Raw genomic sequence first — 21,096 nt, 5'->3', positions numbered from 1 at the left:
GGAGCTTTGCCTGCTTGTGCTGTTCTGCCTGAAAACACCACACCAATGTGTTGCTTTTTGCTGCCTAAGACTCTGATTGCTTCAGTGGCATCTTTATGTGACCCCTCGAGGGATGCATTGGTGGGCTTTATGTAGTTGATGTGTGACCAGCACTGGATGCAGTGTCCTGCTCTGGGGTTGGTGTTGCAGTGCCATGGAGCAAAGGTGGAGGGGCTCAACAGCAAGGCAGGAGCAGGGCTGATGTCTCCTGCGGGCCTGGGCTGCACCAGAGCTCTGGGAGCATCCTGCAGTCCATGCAGACACGTCGCTTCAGAAAGGACAGGTTGCAGGTCAGCAGCGAGGGGATTTGTGGGGTGTGGGCTCTTGGCTTCTCCTTGAAAGGGGGCTGCTGCAACACATGGGAATGGGCCAAGTGCCTGCCAACAGGAAGCCACTGCTGGCACCTTGCCAAGAGTTTGGGGACTTGCATCATTTTAATTTGAGATGTGTTTACCAGGGGATGGCATTTTGCTGCTGGCTGTCTGGAAACTACAGGTCCCAGCATGCTTCTTCACTTGGCACCCGGAGGGAGCATGGTACCACAGGGTTTGTAGTCTCAGTGCTTGCCACTTTGGGGTTTTGCTGTAAATGGGAAGGGCTCTGGTTCAGCATCGCTGGGCACATCCAGGCTTTAAGACATGGGACTGGTCTCTGCTTCCTGTTTTCCTATCCTTCTGCCACCCACTTGCTCACTGCAAGACCAGGTTGGTCTTTTTATGTCACCAGGCTGGGGATGGGATCTGGTCTTATTCTTACTCATTTGCAATATAAATATTTTGGTCCCGAATACGTTGCTGGGAGCTGGGTGTCACGTTGAGGAGCATGATTCATTCATGCTGTTGCTGCTCGGAGCACAATGAGGCAGCCCTGGGACAGGTCCCAAAGATTTCCTGTGATCGCGGCTGGTGGGGAATTTAGGACGTCACGTTCGAGTAAGTCAGAGCGCTTTTTGCACAATTCCTGCAAGCCAGGAGTACTGTGCCATGCCTACTGTATTCGGGACTTGCCATCCCCAAAATGTGGTTGTTGTGGGTGGCTTGCATTTCCAGAGGGAGGAATAAAGAAGAGCAAGGTTGAGCTCCAGTTCTTGCCTTCTCCAGCTGCTGGTGTGCAGAAAAGGTTGCAGGGTGTAGGGTTTGTGCTGGTCCCAGCCAGCATAAGATACAAAGGTACAAAGCAGTGCAAGTTGAAAACCTGCTTCACATCAAGGAGACTCAGGCAGAGTTTCTCCAGTGGGACCAGAGCATCCCTGTGTATTTTAGAGGGATGTGGGACAGCCTGAGGTGAGATGCTGGGCAGACAGGACCGGGGCAGTGGAAGATGCACCTCCATCCCACGCTTCCACTGGCAATGCTGTGCTGCCAGAAGGGACATTTCCTGTCCCACTTTAGTCACTGGTGCAGGATGGGCTGCACCCTCCACCCCAGGACTGGTTCCCTCCATCCCCCCATGTGTCACTTTGTCCTCCCCATGCTGCTGAGGGCCAGGTGTGGGCAGCGCCCAGATTCGTTCTGGCATCTTTCGTTAGACACTGTTTGTTCATGCTGCATTTTTCTTTTTGCTGGCTTGTTTGGACACGCACTGGTACATTCACAGCACTCAGGCAGTAACGTGAGTCTCTTTCCCATTAGGAAAGGGGCCAGGATTTGGGGGGGGCTGGGAGGGTGGCTTAAGCAGTAGTTTTTGAGATATTTCCTTCTGCTGCCACACCCTGCGTGAAAGAGCAATATCCGCGGCTTCAGCTGCTATCGCAAGGCTCTGAACATCTCTCTTTTAATATAGATTGGTATCATTTTGCATTTTAAAGTAAAAACACGCTGCAAGCTGCAGACAGCTGTCGGTTGGCAGCTTTGTTTGAACATCTGGTATTGCTGGGCTGCTGTTCAGTGCGATCTAACTATGGGATTCATAAAGATTATAATCCAGGCTTTCAGATTCTCAACAACCACCTCACCAAAAAAAAAAAAAATGGTGAGAGAAAAAACCCAGCAGAGAGGCAATGGAGGGTCCTTGGTGTTCAGCAGACTGTGGTTGTGGTCACTAGGGTGGATGGACTTGCTGTGCCTTTCCTTGGCTGCCCACAGGTGCTGACAGGCTGCTTCCAGCCTGCAAAATGCCAGGCACTGGGGAGCTGTGGAAGTGCGAAGTCTTTTCCCCGCTTCTGTTTTTTCCAGCTTGTGTGCTGAATCTGGTCTCATACTCCTCTGGGTGGTGTCTGGCGCTGGTGAGCTGAAGCAGCAGATTCTGCTGTGGCTTTCAGTAGATGTTTCTAACAGTTGTCTGCAGCAACAGGACTTGGTTTTTTTTTCTTTAAAGTAAATGATGGAGGAGCCAAGGCTCACAGTAAACATTTTGGCATGTCAAAACCTCATTTCCAAGAGAAATTGAGTCCGCTTTTCTTGAAGCAACTGAAAGGTTGAGATAGCCACCTCTGTAAGACCCATCCATCCTTCTGTGAGTCAGGCACTTTCCTTGGCACCTTTGAGAATTCCGCGACCTCTAAGCCCCTAACGAGTTTTATAAATCTTGTTAGTTGATCTGCATTTTTGCAAAGCTCTTTGAATCCAGCCTATTGGTGCATAAGTCACCTTGACTTTCCTCAAGGCTTTGACTCCCAATTCACTTTCAGGCTCCATTTGTCAGTTGGAGGTGCACAAAAACGTCCCCCTTATCTTTATTAGAGAAAAAAAAAAGCTGCCTGGGGAAATGTAGCTGCACTTCAGTTGGTGCAGGCCAGTAATAGACGTGCATATAAACCTGTTCTGTCCTTGTTTGTGTTGATTTAACTTACCAGTACAAATTAAAATAGCCTTGAGCGGTTGGAAGTTTAACTAGATCAGCTGGGAGGAAAAAAAATAAAATCATGGCCTTTAAATCAAAGGATTTCTTTCTAGTGCTGCCTGAGTCTGGAGAGGTGCCTTGTGCAGCTGGACCCCTTGTCTTTGGCTCACCAAATGAGACTCTGATGGGGCACGTGGCTGCAGGTCATTGCCAGTGGTCTCATGGCCAGGACGTGGGTACACGTGGGTACTGCTGCTGCTCTGCCCCTCAGAGGTATCTGAGCTCCCCATAAAACCTGTTTATGCTTCCAGATCCTCATGCCAGGCTCCCTGCAGAGCAGAAACTAGAAATCAGGGTGGTGGGAAGTCGAAGAGGCTGTTTTTTAGAGCTCAGGGCTTCCCATGGCAGGACTCAGCCTGGTGGGTGCAGAGTCGAGGTCTTTGGGCAGGGGAGAGGCTGCTCAGCCTGCAGTGGGAGCAAGGGTGGAAGAGGCTGGCTGTGTTTCACCCCTGCAGGGAGAAGGCTCTGAGATCACACAGGCCAGCTGGATCTTGAATCCAAGATGTTTATTTGGAAGGGGGAGTGAGGGTTTCTCAATTTTGCAGGGCTTGCAGATGGGGGTAGGTTTGCTGCCAAGCAATAGGATGGGTCTTTGCAGGATGGCTCCTTTGTAAGGCAAGCCATTCCCCCTGCCACAGTTTGGGGCAACTGGCTGAGACCCTGAGATGTTGTCACATTGGGAAGATCTTGGAATTCAACAGAGCTAGACAAGACTGGGAGAGCAACAGATTGAGGCAGGATTGGGGGTGCTGCCAAAGCCTGTTGAATTTTTTATGGGGGTTATGGGAGGAGCAACTGAGAAATGATATGTCAGAGCAATAGGACTGGTATGAGGACTTTGTGATTCAGCTGAGTTTCAGCACTGAGTGATCTCCCTTTGCTGCCCAGACTGCCACCACTGGAGCTGGCAGAGCGCTTCTGAGACCCAGCTGGGGGAGATGATCCCACCAGAGACAGACTGCTCTTTTTTTTCTGGATGAATTTTTTTATCTGTATCTGTGGTTGGGAAGGGGCAGATGTATGAAAACAGACATGAGGGAGAAAAGGATTGTAGGGCCCCCCTAATGTCCATATAAATTGATTGAAGCATTTGAGAAACCACAAGCACAGAGTGTGCTGAAGACAGAAAGGGCAGGACTTATTACATGATCTTTTAGGCTCTGAAAAACTGTGAAATCTGGTGAATCCCACTCAATACAGTAACAGGCCCCAGATTTTATTTTCTGGCTTGGCAGGGATGAAGCACAAGGCAGCACTGGTCATGGGGAGCAGTTGTGCTCCAGGTGTTGGTGTCAGTCTGAGCTCCCAAGTGGCTGGAAACAGTTGCTCGAGGCACTTGAGTCTGGGTGTCTGAAACTTTCTGGATGTCACAAACCCTGCACTTTCCTTGCAGTCTCCAGTGCTGGTGCTCCTGAGTTGGTTACTCAAAGGGCATTTGGTGCTGGGCAGGGCAGGTTTGTGCCAGGGCCTGCAGCCAGAGCCCTGTGCTGGAGATGGCTCAGCAGCAGGGTGAATTTTGGCACTCATTTATAAGCAGCCCTAAACATGTACATTTTCCCCCTAAAACTGAAAGAGGTGAGGAAGAGAGCTCCTCCCCTGCATCCCTGGTGGCAAAGAAGATGCAGACCCTGTCCTTCATAAACACAGAGCTGAGCCCTGTGACTCTCCCAGCCTGTGCTGTCCTCCCACTGAAAGCTGCCTGGGGTGGGCTGTGTTCACACCCTGGCCTGGCTGGGGATCCCTTCTCCCTCCCTGCCCAGCAGACAGAAAAGAAATTTATCGAGTTCCTCAGTGCCCTGAGGTCGTGCCTGCAGCCCCAGCCCTCAGAGGTGGCCTTTCCATCTTGTTCCTGCACCACCCAAATGCATCTGCTGTCCCTGTGGCATTGGGACGCAGTGTGGGAGCATTTTCCCTGGTGGGATGCTGTCTCTCCTGGCAGGTACGGGGCAGGAAGTGGTTCCACTGGCCAGGTCACTAGTGAGGCTCCCCAGGGCTCAGTTTTGAGACCAGCCTTGTTTAATACTAGGAAGGCTCTAGAGAGAGATCTGGACAGGCTGAATCAATGGGCCAAGGCCAGTTGTATGAGGTTCAGCAAAGTGAAGTGCTGGATCCTGCACTTGGATCACAACAACCCCACACAGTGCTACAGGCTGGGGGGCAGAGTGGCTGGAAAGCTGCCCAGCAGAAACAGACCTGGGGATCATGAGCCAGCAGTTGCCCAGGTGGCCAAGAAGGCCAGTGGCATCCTGGCTTGTGTAGCAGTACCGTGGCCAGCAGGACCAGGACTGTGATCACTCCCCTGTACTCAGCACAGCACCTCAAATTTCATGGTCAGTTTTGGACCCCTTACTACTAGAAAAATATTGAGGTGCTGGAGCGAGTCCAGAGAAGGGCAACAGAGCTGGTGAAGGGTCTGGAGCACAAGTGCTGTGAGGAGCGGCTGAGGGAGCTGGGGGTGTTTAGCCTGGAGAAAAGGAGGCTCAGGGGAGACCTTATCACTCTCTACAACTGCCTGAAAGGAGGGTGTAGCAAGGTAGGGGTGGCCCTCTTCTCCCAGACAACAAGTGACAGGACAAGGACAAGCCTCAAGCCATGCTGGGGAGGGTTCATGTTGGGCATCAGGAAGAATTTCTTCACTGAAAGGGAGGTTAAGCATTAGAATGGGCTGCTGCCCATGGAGGTTGTGGAGTCACCATCCCTGAAAGTGTTTAAGAAATGACTGGACCTGGCCATTAGTGCTAATAGTTTAGTTGAGAAGGTGGTGTTCAGTCAAAGGTTGAACTCAAAGATCTTGGAGGTGTTTTCTGATCTTAATGATTTTATGATTCTATGATTCTATCATCAAGGCTCATCCTTGTCCTGTGGAGCCAGCAGCATCAGTCATGACTCAACCTGGCTGCATGCTCAGCATGCAAACTTCTTTCTTGTCCTGGTATTTGTCTTCCTGGTGCATTTCTAGCCCCTTTTTTCCTCTTCTGCACATGTTATGAGTGAGTCTTGAGCCCCAGATCTGGCATAGGCAGTTTACCCTGCTTTCACTGCCTCTATTGTGCTTTGCATGGAGGGAGCCTCTGTTTTGAAGGGTACAACACCCATACTAGAATCACCTCATATTCAGTTATGAGGAAGGCTCCTTCCTCCAGGACTTGCAGGCCTGCTGGTAGAGAGGTGATGTGTCTCCAGCCACTGGCCTCATCTCTCTGCTCCTTAATCTCCCTTATCCTGCTTTTGCTCTCGAAGCAAATCTTCATCCCTACTCCAAGGACACTGACAGCAGTGGCAGCTGGACCATGGCTTGAGGCTGGGGTCCAAAACCTATAGGTAGTGCCCCAGCCTCGTTCCCCCATTTGTGTGAGAGGCACAGCATGAAGTAACTCCCATGGCTGCAATGAGCAGGGGGATGCACAGAGCCCCAGGAAGGTGAATTGGCATTCTCAAGATCCTCCTGAAGGTCACTTTCTGACAGACAATAGGTCCCCATTTCCTGACCTCCAGAAATCTTGCTGCTGGCCCCATGTAACACAATGCCTTTTATTCTCTCCTTATTAACAAGTTCTTCCTTTCTGCTAGGTGTAGGAAAGAGCTGTCCCTGGCTGCAGGCACTGGCACAGCCCTTTGGTGGCTCAGGATCTGCTCTGGTACAGGGACATGCAGAGAAATATGGTCTGCCATGCCCACTGTCCTGGGATGCTCCAGGAGCCAGGCCCAACCTGGTTCTGCTAAGCAGTCATGAGTCATGGCTCCATGGGAGCATCCAGCTGCTGTATGCCAGTTGTGCTGCAGGGATGCCCTGTGCTGGGGTGGGCACAGGAGGTGGGACATGGGGCTGTGCCTGTGGGGTAGCCAGTGGAGATGGAACATGGGTCTAAACCTGATGGTTTCTTCTCCAGGGAAGGCTCAGAGGCCAGGCAGCAACTCACAGGGTGATGTGGACAAGCAGGAGGCATCCTTGCCCGCTCCAGCATGAGAACAGGGTAGAGAGCTCCTGTTGCAAGAGGCACCTGTACATCCTCTTCTCCCAAAGTGGAGCTGATTATTTGGCCTTCAGCCCTTTTCTACAAAGCACCAGCTCTCCTGGTGCTCAGGTGTCCCTCAATACTGGAAAGGGGGGTCTCTCTGGTGCCTCTTCACTGTATGGCTGCTACTTCCATCCCTTCCTAGCAAGGGCAGCTATTAATATCTCAGGCTGTTTCCCTTACCTCTTCCTTCCCCTGTTGAGGATAAACCAGCCTGATCTCTGCACAGGGAGCACTGTGAGAAAAGGCAAAGCCTGGAGCACTGTGTGTGCTCTGGGCTGGCCAGGGGAGGCAAGACCTTGTGCTCTGGCTGGAGACCTTCCCTTCTGCCTGGTGCTTACTATAAACGTGTGCAAGATGAAACCCCAACCAGAAAGCATTTCCTTCCTGTCTCTTTAAGTGGATCAGCCTCCTGCGAGTGTTGTGAGGGCTGTGGGGAGTTTGAAAGAGCTGGTTTTGCCTAAATCTGGTCAGCAGGAGACCACCAGCAGGGTGGGAGGGATGCTCCAGGGGTTTGGGCTGTGGCAGTGCATGATGCATTATCTCATGATTTGAGACCCTGTTTTGGGGGCAGTGGGGTGCTGTGCCCCAGATGTACACAGTGTCAGGGTTCTGATGTGTTAGCAGGTGGGGTGACACTTTCAGGAGGGATGAAAATAACTCATTGCGTGGGTTTTTCTCAGAAAATGGTCCAGCTGACAGTGGAGAGGGGCTGGCGAGAGGGAAGCCTGTGTGTGGGAGGCCTGGGGAGGCGAAAGGTTGCACTCGCCTCCTTGGCCCAGGGCTTTTGGTGCATTAAAATTCAGTCACTGTGACTTCAGGCCCGTCTCCAGCAACGTGCTGGGACATGTGTCTCAATGGGGGCTCTTGATCCCAGTCCCTGGGCTGAGCTGCAGGTGTCTGGAGCCATTCCCACTGCAGGCATCTGCCCTTTGCAGCTTCCTCGCTCCGGTTCCACCTTCCTCCTCCTCCTCCTCACCCTTCCTGCCCCTCATGCTCCAAGCTGCTCCCTCCGTTCTTGCTTTCCGGTGACTGCAAACAATGTCCTTATTCACTCAGTGGCTGGGATTTGGCGGCGAGGGGAAGGCCTGGGCGCAGAGGAGGAGGAAGGAGAGAGGCAGAGAAGTGAGTGTGCCTGTCCTGGGCCAGCTGTCCAGCTGTGGTTAAAGGTGCTCTGTGGGGCCGGCTGGCTCTCTGCTCCCCCAGTTTCCTACGGGAATGAGAGCTCTGCACTGCTGTGGTTTGTCCTCCTGCCCTGCTGTAGTACCCTCCAAACCCACAACAGTTTCACCAGAGTTTATTGGGAATTAGCATCCTGCAAGCATCCCACAGGTCAGGGTGTGGGCACTCGGTTGCTCTTGCAAGGTGAATGGCCCTGAAGGATGCACAGTGCCTATTAGACATCAAGAGAAGCTGCATGGGCTCCATTTGCCCTGTGAACACAGTAAAGCTTTTCACTGCTCCAGCTCTTGTTTAAAACCACAGCAGCTCAGCAGGTCATGGGGCACTGCTCTGCCTCTGGTGAAGCTGCCAGGCTCCTTCCTGATCCTGCTGGGAATTGGGCAGGGGCTGGTGAGTACTCCAGCCCCCAGGGAAGGGGTGCCAGAGGCTCTCCCCTGCCAGCTCTCCCTGGGAGGCACACAAGGGCCCTGACCAGCCTCAGGGAACACAAAACCTTGGGGCATGTCATGGGATTTTGCTGCCCCGCTGCTGGCCTCAGAGCAATGGGCTTCTGGGGGCTGCAAAGAGGGGATGAGGGGAGTGCTGAGCCTCAGGCAGGGCAGGGCCATAATCCACTGTTACTGTGGGCTCAGCAGTGAGCACAGGCTTAGCTCTGCCCTTTGGGAGAGGACAGTGTTGAGACCAGCCTAAGACAAGTCAGGGCAAATATTGTGCCCACAGATTGCTCCCTGCCTGGGAGGTCTTGGGTGGGTGTGAGCTCCTTCCTACACCCCAATGCCCCCATTTACAGTGGAGGTTTTCCCAGCTGGTTGAGCTGGACCCGTGTGTGTAACACATCTGAGGCTTGTGGTGATGCAGCCATACAGTGGCTCTCAGATGAGAAGCATAGGTGCCAGAGCTGTTAAACTCTTTATTACTATTTTCCTGTCTTGTGACCACAGGCATTTAATGTTGCAGAAGTTCTTTGTTGGGACTGCTCTGTCCCCCAGCAGACATATCCCTATGCCCTGCCTGGCAGGGTGGATGTGTCCCATGCTGGGGCGGCCGCTGGGAGCAGGGATCAGTGCCCAGTCTGCACCTTACTGCACTCCCTCTGAGCAGGGGGTGCAGTAAGGTGCAGGCAGGCAAGGCAGGCAGGGTGTGGTTTCCCTGGTGGCGGTTTCCTCCCAGCAAGTGTGGATAGCGATGGTCAGCAAACCTTCCCCCAGCACAGTCCCATGGGGACCAGCTGTGTGCATCCTCCTGCAATGAGACCTTGCAGTGTTTGCTTTGCTTCCTGCAGAGATGTCCCTCCAAGCAGTGTTTCAGTCCCAGTGTATGACCTTGGTACCCCAAACCCATCCGACTTGGCACAATTGCTGCTCAGGAATCACTCTCCTCTGCCTGCATGGGAGGAGTGCACCCTCGCTCCTGAAGGGAAGTGAATGATAGCATCCCCTCCTTTGTCCTTCCACCTTTGGTGGTCCAGCTCCCTTGCAGAGTTGATGCCCACAGCGTGTTTGCAAGCTCCCTGTATGGGAGCAAAAGGGAGCTTCCTTTTGTACCCACACTTCATTTTTCTCCATGAGGAGGGGGGAGATTGTGTTCATCTCTTGCAGAATAAGCTGGTGTGCATGAACTAGCCCAGTCTCACTGGGGCCTACAGGGTCACGGTAGACCAGCCACTTACCCCAGCCACCAATTAATTTATTAATTAATGAGATGAATTCACTCTCAGCTGGTGCTGTAATAAAAAGCATTTTTAGTATGTGTTTCGCAAACTGGCGACGTGTCTCGGAAAAGACAAACTGGGATCAGAGTTGCACACAGCCTGGGAAGGGTGCCTGGACAGAGGGAGCCTCGGTTCTCCCAGCATCAAGGTCATGCATGAAATATGAGAAATTACCCCGAGAAATTCTGATCCTGGAGGAGGAGTTCATGACTTCAGAAATGCCAGATTTGGGAGGGGATGGAAGGGGAAGGGATATATTTTCCTTTTCAAAATACCTAAGGAATTCAGCCTGTGCTGCATAGACAATGAGATTTTGCCCCTCGGTGCCAGAAGGGGTAGTTCATACCCTTGTGTCTTGTTAAGGTTTTGTTGCCGTGGGTGAAAAGCCCTCCCATACCACTGCAATCCCAGGCACGTACAGTTTTTAAATCACCCTAAAAAAAGAGTGGCTCAAATATGAGGTTTAAAGAAAGCGCTACATGTCCTCTATTCTGTCTGATTTCTACAGCTTTAGGTTGGATTTTGGTCACTTTTTCCAGGTGTGAGGTGATATTAAATTAACTTATATATATAAAATGTTATTTTTACATATGTTTATATGTATATTTGTGATTTCACATAATTGCATGATTGCTGGAGTGGAGCAGTCTGAGGTTTGTTACAAAACACAAAGGTTGGCAGCTCTGCCACGGCAGCTGCAGGGCGATGGTACGTGCATGTCCGGGCTGTTCGGTGCCTCCCTCGGGGGTCCCTCAGACCAGTGGGGCTGGCAGGGTGGGCTCTGCCTGCCTGGCATCTGGAGTGATAGGAAACTCTGCTTTCCCCTGCTAGAGCATCCCAGCAGCATCAGGGGGAAGGGCAGTGGCCCTTCGGATATGTCAGATACCTGATGGCGGAGTGGGATGGGGATTTGGCCTCTGTGCCCAGCGAGGGATCCTGTCCTATGTTTTTTACCCACTCCCATCCCAGCTGGCAGGCAGGGAACTCAGGCTGAGGATGGGGCTGCTCCTGGGGGCCTGGCTAGACTTGGCTGTCCTCCTGGTGGGCTGGTGTGGGATGGGTCTGGCTGTCTGTGGTGGAGATGGCGAGTCTGTGGCAGGGAGGGAGGGGTAGGGGAGGGCTCGGTGCAAAGCTCGCTGTGTCCTTTGGCTGCCCAGCATGGGGCATGAGCAGCTCAGCCTGCACTGCACAACCTGCCCAAGTCCCACATTCAACTGGCCTCCTGCAAGCTGGGATGTTGGAAGGAATCTCTTTCCTTGGAGCCCAGGAGCAGGCTTGTTGCCTGCCACTTCTCAATCCGCCTACACGGAGCTGTTTTCTGTTTAGTGCAATACAAGAGTTGTCCACCTGCTCTACAGTTCTGCCTGGTGCTTGACCCAAAACCCTGTCTGAGCCCCTAGGGAAACCCCCAGCAGCTCCACACTCAGGCCTGGCTGTTGGCACAGGACCTAGGACACAGTTCCTGCCTGCACCTTTGGTACTCCAGGGTTCAAGCAAGTGGTGTTGCGCTCACTCTCCAGAGCTCATTTCTCACCGTGTTAAGCCTGGGAGTGGACTGCAGCCTCCTGCTGCTGCAGCAGCACAAAAAACAATCATTTTACAATGAAAAAATGAGATTTTTAATATATGCCTCAGGTCTTTCTCAGTGTGGATGCTTCCAGTGATGCCCATGGATGCTGCAGGCCCCTGTGTTTCTGTACGCATGCACAGCAAATGTCCCCCCATGGGCTGGGGGTCTGCATTGCTGTGACTGCCCCTCAGCCCTGTTTCAGTGAATGTGCTGTCTGTGTGTCTGTCTGCATGGACCTGAGTGGGTGCACACACGTGCATTCTGGGCATGCATGTGCAGTGTGCTGTGAGTAGGAAGATGGGTTTTTTTAGCTCCTCGTTATTATTAGTGGTAGGAGCCCAGTGACAGTAAGGCTGGAGGGGCCTGAGACCTTAAGAAAAACAACAGGAGGGAGGAGGCTTTGCAGTCCTGCTCCTGAATTGAGTCGGAGGTGACAGCCTTTCCCTGCAATGCAATTAATCCCGGCAGCGCCTCTGCCACCCTCCCCCTCCCGCCTCGTCCAGGAATTAATTACTTGATTATAAATTCCCGAGTGGCGGTTTATAATAGCAATAATCCCCTCGAAATTCATTCTTGCTGCTGGTTTCTTTCCATCTCGCCCCCGTCGTTGAGTCTCGAACGCCGCATCTCCATGCTGGGTGAAGCCCTTCTCCTCACCCGCTGGTGTCCTGGCTTTTCTGCCCAGTAAACATGAAGGGTGAATATTTGGAGTTGATTTTGAGGGGTGTTTTGGGAAGCCCTACTCCTGCTCACAGGGATGGAGCCCTTCTCTCATGGGCAGTGGGTTTCTCCAGGCTGGGAAGCATGCAGGAGCGAGGCGCTCACACTGATAGCTGGGGATAAGGTTTTGTTCCAGTTATTCGGTGGATGGCCCAGGCCCAGCCCCAAGGAGTGGGGCTGGGGGCTGGCAGTGTGGTGGGGGGAGGCTCCTTTCCACCTCACTCTGTCCCTCCAGATTACGCTGACGCTGGCTCTGGGGCTTGTCAAGGAGGCGGGGAAGGGAGAAAGGATTTGGCGTGGCGTACGGGCGAGGGAGGTGGTGATGTCTCACAGGAGCCTGCTGGCGATGGGTGATGGGCCTCAAATGGTACTGCCTTAGTGGGGGATGAGCCTCTCTGGGTCCCCCCACAGTCCCCAGGGCTTGGCCCTGACCCAACCCCACTGACCAGGCTGCAGAAAGTTACCTGAGGTGCTGCCCCCATCCAGGGGACCCAGCCCAGCCGATAACACAGCTCGGCACAGGCAGGCCCTCTGCCATTCCTGCCACTGAAATAACCAAGTTTCCAGCTCCACAAGCTACACGGGAGCTTTCAGCCTGGCAGTGACATCCTGCTGGGAAAAAGCACCATCCCTCCTGAACCGTGTGGGCAGAGCCAGTGTGGGCTGCACTGATGTTCACTGGCACATGCGGCCGCTGGGCTCTGACGATGCTGCTTTCCCTCATCTCTGCAGAAGATGCTGATGAAGCAGCAGGACCGCCTGGAGGAGCGGGAGCAGGACATCGAGGAGCAGCTCTACAAGCTGGAATCAGACAAGCGGCTGGTCGAGGTAACCAGTGCCTCACCCTGCCACGGCCATTCCCAGGGACTATCACCCTATGGCACAATGGGGACAAGCTCTTGGGACACGGGGGCCAGGTGGGCAGGGAGGAAGGAAGGCATGCATGGGAGGAGTAGCTGGACAGACTTCCAGCCTCCATTTCAGTGTCATCAGTCATCATTTTGGGAGAATAAAAAAAGTGTTCGGAGCTGCTCTGCAGCCTCATGGGCCCTGGGTTGAGTTGGGAGGTGAGGAACAAGGTTGCCCTTAAATATCAGATGGCACATCCTGTTCTCAGCTCAGCACAGCCTTTCTTAGGAAGGGAGTGCCTGTGGTCCTTAAAGCCCCTCGGCCTCCCAGAGCATGAAGGGAAAGGCTCTGGAACATGAAGTGTCTCCAGCCTGGGATGGGGCTGAGGATGAGGATGAAGGTGGGAAAGGGTATGCAATAGGGATGGGTGGGATTTTTCAGGGGAGCACACTTCCGTTGGTGGTGTAGCAAGTTGTTTCTTGGCATTGGGTCTCTGGAGCTGATCCCCACACAGACCCCAGGAAGTAAGTTCAGGAATCGGCTGAACCAATCAAACCTTCAGAGTGTCCCTGTTGGGTCTCTGGCACATAGAAGTCCTCCCATGTGGAAGTTGACAGGAGGGTTTGAGCTGTCTGGGTGTTGCAGGAGAGCAGAGCTGGGGTGCAGCTTTCAGGCTGCATTCTCCACTGCTGAGAAAGGACCCAGGTGTCCTGGGACAACCAGGAAGAGGTCAAAGGGCACAGAGCACTGACCCTGCTCCTCTCCCCAGGAGAAGGTGAACCAGCTGAAGGATGAGGTGCGCCTGCAGTACGAGAAGATGCACCAGATCTTGGATGAGGACTTGCGGAAGACCATGGAGATCCTGGACAAGGCCCAGGCCAAGTTCTGCAACGAGAACGCGGCCCAGGTTCTGCACCTCAATGAGCGCATGCAGGAGGCCAAGAAGCTCCTCAGCTCTGTTCAGGTCATGTTTGACAAAACTGAGGACATCAACTTCATGAAGGTAAGACAAGCTGCCCATGCCAGGGTGGGACAGGGGCTGTGGAGAGGTTTGGTTGTGTGGGAAGAATTGGGTATGTGTGGGGTGTGGTGGGGAGCAGAATGGGGACATTAGCAGGGCTGGCTGATGTCTCCAGAGTGCTCAGCAGTGGAAGAAGTCAAGGAGAAGTGAGGCAGGCTCAATGCTGGCCTCAAATGAGGAGGTGCCACAGCTGGAGATGGGGCTGGAGCAGCCCATGCAAGGGAAAGGGGGCTCAGTGCCCATGGTCAGACTGTCCCCTCCTGGGGGGCCATGGAAGCTGACACTGAAAGGGGGCATGGCCACCATGGCAGGGATTGGCCTTACTGACCAGAGCTTCTCCTTCCACTTCTAGAACACCAAGTCTGTGAAAATCTTAATGGACAGGTAAGCGCAGCGGGACAGACGTGTTTGGGGAAAAGGGTGTGTTCATGTCCACAGGGGTGGCAGCAGCACAATATCCAGAGGAAGACCAGGGTCAGGGATGCTACAGGGTTTGGGAGAGGCATGTGCCATGCTCAGCTTCCCTCTCTTTCTGGGAGGATGAAAAAAATCCCCTCATGCAGCCATTGAATCAGGTCCTCCCCATGGACTAGGGGAATCTCAGTGTTGTGCTTGTGGAAGAGCAGAGGATGGGACCAGCGGGGTTGGGGTGCAGGGCTCCATCCAGCTCCACTGGGCAGAGGCAGAGCAGGAAGTTAAAGGCAGCACTAGCAGAGCAGAGATGAGCTGGGATAGCCATGCAGTGGGGACATGGACTGTAGGAGGTGTGCCCTGGCAGGAGACGTTCAAGCAAAACTGGACAGGGAAGGTCCTGCCTGCCAGAGACAGCCAGCTCAGTTCTGTCCTCTACCCTAGGGAGGGTGTTTGGCTCCAGGAGGGTGTGGGGGGACGAGCTGTCCCTTTCCTGAGTTCACCTTGTAACTCACACCTCTCTGCCTGCCATCCCCAACAGGACTCAGAACTGTACGGGTGGCAGCCTGCCCCCACCCAAAATCGGCCATCTCAACTCCAAGCTCTTCCTGAACGAGATCGCCAAGAAGGAGAAGCAGCTGAGGAAGTTGCTGGAAGGTGGGTGAAACCTGAGAGGTGCAGGGGCATGGGACCTCACTACCTCCTGTATCCTTAGCTGGCTGCCCTGCAGATCCCAGTACAAAAAGGTGGGGAGAGCTCTTTGGGGCAGGGACCCCTTGGAGCCCCTCTGCAGTCAGCAGGGAGAGTCACAAAGCCAGTTCCTGACTGTCCCCAGGGCATTTTCCTTGTCTTGTTAAAATGGCTGTGTTCTGGGGTTACACCCTGAAATACAGAGTTTTTGGGGGTTTGGCCATTGCCAGGAAAAGGCAGTGGAAAGATGGGGGTCAGCATGTGGGCAGGGACAGCCAGGGGCTGGCATGGTCCCACAGCCCCTGGCCAATGCCTGGGAGCAAACCATGTCCTGTGGAGCCTTCCCAGTCCTCTCCTTGGGGGATTGGTGTTTATCCCCCAGGCTGTCCCACTCTGCTCCTGTTAGGAACTGTGTTCATGAGCTGTTTGCAGAGCAGTGCCCAGGGCTGCTCCGAGCCTGCTGCCAAGGGCCCAGAACTGAATCTGCAAGTCCACCTGCACAGGGCTGTGTGCACTGCACACATGGGGTTGGAATGTGGGTCTTGGGGCCGGAGCACCCTGGAGCTGTGCCACGCTGTGCTTAATCCAATCCCCCTCTCCTGTTCCCCTCCACAGGTCCTCTGAGCACCCCCGTCCCCTTCCTGCAGAGCATCCCCATGTACCCCTGCACCGTCAGCAACCCCGGCGCGGAGAAGCGCAAGCACTCCACCGCCTTTCCCGAGGGCAGCTTCCTCGAGCCATCGTCCGGGACTGTGGCGAGCCAGTACATGAGCCAGGGCGCTTCGGCCGGCGAGGGGCAGTCCGCACAAGCCATGGTGCCTTGTAGCTCCACACAGCACATAGTTGGACTTCCTAGCGGCCCGCAGCCGGTGCACTCGGGCTCCGTCTTCAACCCATCTCACTACCCCAACACCACGTCATCTCAGCAGTCCGTGCTCTCCCAGTACGGCGGGCGCAAAATCCTCGTCTGCTCCGTGGATAACTGTTACTGTTCCTCGGTGTCCAACCACAGCGGGCACCAGCCCTACCCGCGCTCGGGGCACTTCCCCTGGACAGTGTCGTCGCAGGAGTACTCCCACCCGCTGCCGCCCGCCCCCGCCGTGCCCCAGTCGCTCCCGGGACTTGCCGTGAGGGAATGGATTGACGCATCCCAGCAGCACGGGCGGCAGGATTTCTATAGGGTCTACGGGCAGCCCTCGGCCAAACACTACGTCACCAGTTAACCGTCACACTCTCCGCAGAGTCCTGCCCGATGACGTGTTCAGAGAGAAAAGTCTGGTTTGGTTTGGCTTTTCTTCTTTTTTTTTTTTTTCCCTCTTTTAAATCAAACCTGATTTTTTCCCTGCCTCACGCCCCTCCAGGATTTTGGGGAGGGTTGTTCTATCATATCTCCTTTTTTTTTTTTTAATCCTTTAAAATGTAATAATTTTTTGCATTTTAATGCCTTTTTTTAATTTAATTTTGGAAGTCCTTCCTGCCCCTCGCTGGGTAAACACGAGGGAGAAATTACCGAGAAGAAATTGATGGGGATTTCAGTCGGACATCTGGGTCTGTTCGTTGTGCTCTTCCTCGCTCCTCTCTGCCTTTGGAAAACTTCAGAAGGGACAATGGCACCTTCTCTCTTTCTATTTCTCTGAGTTAATTTTTTCTGGTTTGGTTCAGTTTTTCCCCTTTCCCCACCCCTTTCTTTCCCTTTTTAAAAAGAAAAAAATAGAAAAAATCTATCATTGATTCAGTATGAAATGATACTTGTAGATTTTGGGTTTGTTACTTTTTTTTTTAAAGGCTGATTTTTTTTTGTGTTACAAGGCCACTTCTCATGCATATTGGCATTTTTTTCCTTCTTTCAGAGATTTGTAAATACACAATGGCAGGAAATTTAATGCACAAAAAAAAAGGGAAAAGAAACTTTACAAAAAACCACAAATAAATAAATAAAAAAAAATCTGTTCTAGTTTTCAGGAGGGGAAGCGTGACCAAAACGCACTCCCCTCCTGCATATCGCTGATGCAACTTCCTGTAACAAGCACTTTGTATAAAAAAAAGTGGACTTCCTGCTATAAGGCACAGGTATTTATTCTGTAACCAATTTTAGACACACACACACACACACACACACACACACGCACGCAAAATATTCAAATAAATGTGATCACTTAGTGCAAATGCCTCGCTCTGCTGCAGCTCTTCCCCCGGGAACGCCAGCTCCGGCGGGAGGCTCCAACCTGCTTTGGGCAGGAAACACTGCCCGACGATGGCGCGGGATTCCGGAGGGGCTCTTGGGAGGGAGCAGCTCGGCCATGGGGCAGCAGTGGGTCCCAGATGCGGACAGGGTCCCCTCCAGTGCCCATGCCGTGTCCCAGCCCTGTGGGAAGGTGTGCTGGAGATGTGGCTCTCCACCAGCTCCCTCCCAGGCAGCGAGGATGTGAGTCAGGCACGGAGCCGGCCAGGCCGCATCCTGCCCATGGGCTCCAGAACAATCCCCATTGTGGGATGGGGGCTGGGCTGGGGACAGCAGCAGGGTTTCCTGACTCTGCCAGCATCCACCATTCCAGCCATGCTGCTGCCCGGGCACCCAGCCCTTAAGCCTTCATCCCCACCTAAAGCCCCACTGCCCCCTGGGGCTTTGTGGGTGCTGGCAGCACCCCGGGCTGGTTTGGGGACCCTCTGTGCTCAGCCAAGGCTGGGAAGGGCAAGGAGGAACCTTTGTCCAGGACGTGCAGTGGGGCCCTGGGCTGGCCTGGCTGGGGCTGTGCAGGGGCAATCTTCCTCTGGGGAAAATAAGGCTGACTTCATAAAACAGAGCAGTGTCCTAGAGGCAGGAGGGGTTTTCCAGTGCTCTCTTCAGGTTCAGCTTGCTTTATTTTTTCCTTGGTTGCAAAACACCCCTGGTTTAGTTCCAGTTTGAATTCCCCTTGTGCTACTTTAGTGGGAACTGGGAAGGGGAGAAAGTCTCAGTGAGCTGAAACAGGGGAACAGTGGGTTTGAGGGAGGGGGACTCTCTCACTAACTCCTCCCATTCCATTCCAACAGAGGTGGCAGCACAACCCTGGACAAGTTCCCAGGCAGTGTTGTGTTGGGGAGCCAGTACCTCCTGCCCCTGTGTGTTCTTGTACACACAGGCTGCAGAGCCTGGCAGCTCAGCCCTGCTGTCCTGCTAGGTTCTTCTCAATCCTGTCCTGCTCGGGCTCTTCAGGAAACCCCCAGTCCATTGGGATATTTGGGGATTTGCTTCTCAGTCAAAAGCAAAGCACTCCAGGGTGGCAGGAGGGAGCAGATACTCTCAACCTCCACAGGAATCCCATGATGTCTCCTCTCCATATTCACAGGGCCGGCTGCTGGGGGGTAAAGGGCCCCGGGGTGATGAGGATACAGGAGAGATGAGTGATGTCCCTCCGTGTGGAGGAGGGTCCCCGATGCACAGCCTGGGCCACCCCCCCCACCCCAGGGTACTCCCCAGCCATGGCCCCTATGCTTGGTGCCTCAGAGTTTGACTGCCCAGCTGTCCTCCTCATCATCATCCTCTTCCTCCTTGGCACAGCTGCCTCCTCCTGTGACAGCAGCAGCAGCTGCCAGCCCAGGCATTAAAGCACCTGTCACCTACTAATGGGGGGACACAGACACAGCCCCCTCCCTGCAGGGTGACCTTCAAAAGTTAGGACTCTCCCCACCATGAGCCACTCTCACCCCACACCTTCACTGGAGGGATCAGCCCCAAAAGAGTGGGTGCCCATGCAGAGCAGAGGGGCCACAGCCCCTCTCTTGCTCCCCCATCCTGGAAGAGTCCCCTGGTGTCCTGGGTGCCTCAGCTTCCAGGACCACCAGTGCCATCAAGCCCCATGTGCTGCTGGGAGCGAGGAGGAAAGCAATGGCCCCGTGGGATCACCCCATGGAGCAGGAGGAGGAATGTGTACCCGTGGCTGTTGGGATATTGGTGTCCTGAGAGGGTAAGCGCTGAGGCTCGGGGGCACAGCGGGGTTTTATTGATGGATGGTTCTGTCCGGGGGGTGGGGAGAGCAGGGGGAGCAGAGGCACATCCATAAACAGCTCGAGTTGTGAATGGAAAGAGACGGATTAGGAGCCAGGTGAAAACATGTCACACGGCGGAAAGAAAAATGAGCAGCTGGGCGAGACCAAATTGGTGTCTGATGAAGGACATGGGGCCTGGTGGAAAAAGGATCCCGGAGCTGGCGGTGCTGCATGGGGGAGGCTGATGGGGAACAGCTGGAGCTGGACACGCACATCTGGTGGAGCAGGGTGGGGGGAGAGGCAATGGCTCCTGTAACAACCGTGCCACCGGCCACTGGACTCAGCACAAGGCTCAGCCCTTGGATCAGCAAGAGGGGCTGATGCTTCACTTTCAGGGTGATCCTGGGAAGGCGCCCCAGCCCCATGGCCCAGCCCTCAGCAGGGATTTACCTGGTGGGATTTAGGCTCTCCTGTGCCAAGGGGTCCCCAGGTGGAGGAGCCACTGCCTCTTCCTCCATTTGCATACATGTAAATAAGCAATCAACATAATGAGGGCGAATGCAAACCAGACGTTCAGTTTTCAACCCAGTCCTACTTTTAACCTTGGAGAAGGGTTTCTGCAGGAAGCTGCAGGCCCTGCCCTGGTACCCGTCAGCACGTCCGGCTGTGTGGGTGCTCACGCTGATCCTTCACCCCAAAGCACCGCTGACCCCACTGGGTCAGTGCCTGTTGTGCTCTGTTCCCGTTACCAAAGCAAACAGAAATCCCACATCTTTGTGGAAAGATGGACCACACAACATCACGCCCTGCCTTGCAGGAGCCTTTTTGGGCAGCTCTCCCACCCATTGAGCCCCAGGTCCCAATTCCAGCCAGGGTGTGCACCCCAGGAAAGCCCTCGCTGCCTTGGGAGAGAAAGCCCCATGCTTAAACATGAGGGTATATTTAGATAGTGTCAATTTAAGTTTGCACATCAACCTTATAAATATGACCCATCTCCATGAGATGTTTAAGATACCTCATCACCCCTTGGAAAATATGCAGGAATATTAATTAGCCAGATTTGGGTATTATCTCATAATGAATAAATGAAAAGACTCACTGCCTAAGATGAACCACTGGATTTTCATTGGGTTTTGTTGCTCTCTTCTAAGAAAAGTGTGTTTCATTTTAACCCAGGCTGGCACAGGGAATCAGAGGATGCAGCCATGCCAGGGCCAACCAAGGTGGGACACAGTAGACTACTCCTTACCTGAAGGGATCCTAAAAGCTGCTTGTTTTACACCCCCTGATTTGGCCCCAGCTGGCTGTACTGCCTCTGGAGACAGAGGCACAGGGATGGAGTTGGAATCCTGTCCCAGCTGCAGCAGCCCTGGGCCCAAGATGGAGGTGGAAAATACAGCCCCACTTCTCAAAAACTTGATTTTTTGCTTCTTCCCTTCCTGCCCTCAATCCTCGCCTCCTGCCCTCCTGCTCTGTTCCCCTGGCTGCTTCACTCCCTCCAGCTGGGCCAGGATAGGAACTTCCCAGTTGCTGTAGAAACCCAGATGAAGGACACACTTCAAACAAAAATGCCAAACAAGAAATGGCTTTGTGTGCGCCCGGATGGCTGCTGTTCCTTGCCAGGATGTGGTGGCTTTGAGGCCCTTCTTTGGGGCACCCTGTGAGGATGGGGAGGGTTGTAGGGACACGGGAGGCTCCCTTGCAGCCCCTAAAGTTTGTGTTAAGCAGTGAGCAGAGGCTGGGGGTCACTGGAGACTGCACTTCAAAGGTGTCCATCACCCATGGGATGCTGCACTGCAGCCACTGGGATTTTGACATTCCTGCCAGCTCTGGCACCATCTCCCCCTCTGGTCTTATGGCTGGGACCCCAGGGGGCATCACCACCACGATTTGCAAGATTTTGGGGTGGTGGAGCAGTTTCCAGCTGGCGGGAAGAGGCTCAGGGCTCAGAAGGAGACAGCCGGGCAGAGGATGGGGACACTGGCACAAGCCTCAAGGTCGAGGTTGGATGACCTGGATGGTGGGCCAGGTGTCAGAGCCATGTCCCGTGGGCACAGGGAAGTGGCATGAGAGGAGC

At 53.8% G+C, this 21,096-nt stretch overlaps 1 protein-coding gene across 2 annotated transcripts in view; it reads left to right on the top strand.

Moving 5' to 3' along the window:
* TRIM8 (tripartite motif containing 8) overlaps positions 1-17,216 on the top strand; it is a 29,903-nt gene extending 12,687 nt beyond the window's left edge. The window contains exons 3-8 of one of the 2 annotated variants that reach the window (XM_031063412.1): positions 12,812-12,907; positions 13,698-13,931; positions 14,302-14,333; positions 14,902-15,017; positions 15,666-16,117; positions 16,220-17,216. In XM_031063412.1, coding sequence (XP_030919272.1) covers positions 12,812-12,907; positions 13,698-13,931; positions 14,302-14,333; positions 14,902-15,017; positions 15,666-16,117; positions 16,220-16,273 — 984 coding nt within the window. In that variant the 3' untranslated portion in view covers positions 16,274-17,216. Of the gene's footprint in view, positions 1-12,811; positions 12,908-13,697; positions 13,932-14,301; positions 14,334-14,901; positions 15,018-15,665 lie in introns of both variants that reach the window. The other variant, XM_005416410.2, reaches the window with a different exon arrangement.
* The last annotated feature ends 3,880 nt before the right edge of the window (positions 17,217-21,096 follow it).

Source organism: Geospiza fortis, unplaced genomic scaffold, assembly GCF_000277835.1.
Source record: "Geospiza fortis unplaced genomic scaffold, GeoFor_1.0 scaffold130, whole genome shotgun sequence".
NCBI classification, from domain to species: Eukaryota; Metazoa; Chordata; class Aves; order Passeriformes; family Thraupidae; genus Geospiza; species Geospiza fortis.
The sequence above is the reverse complement of the archived record's forward strand: the minus strand, read 5'-3'. Positions and strand labels throughout refer to the sequence as shown.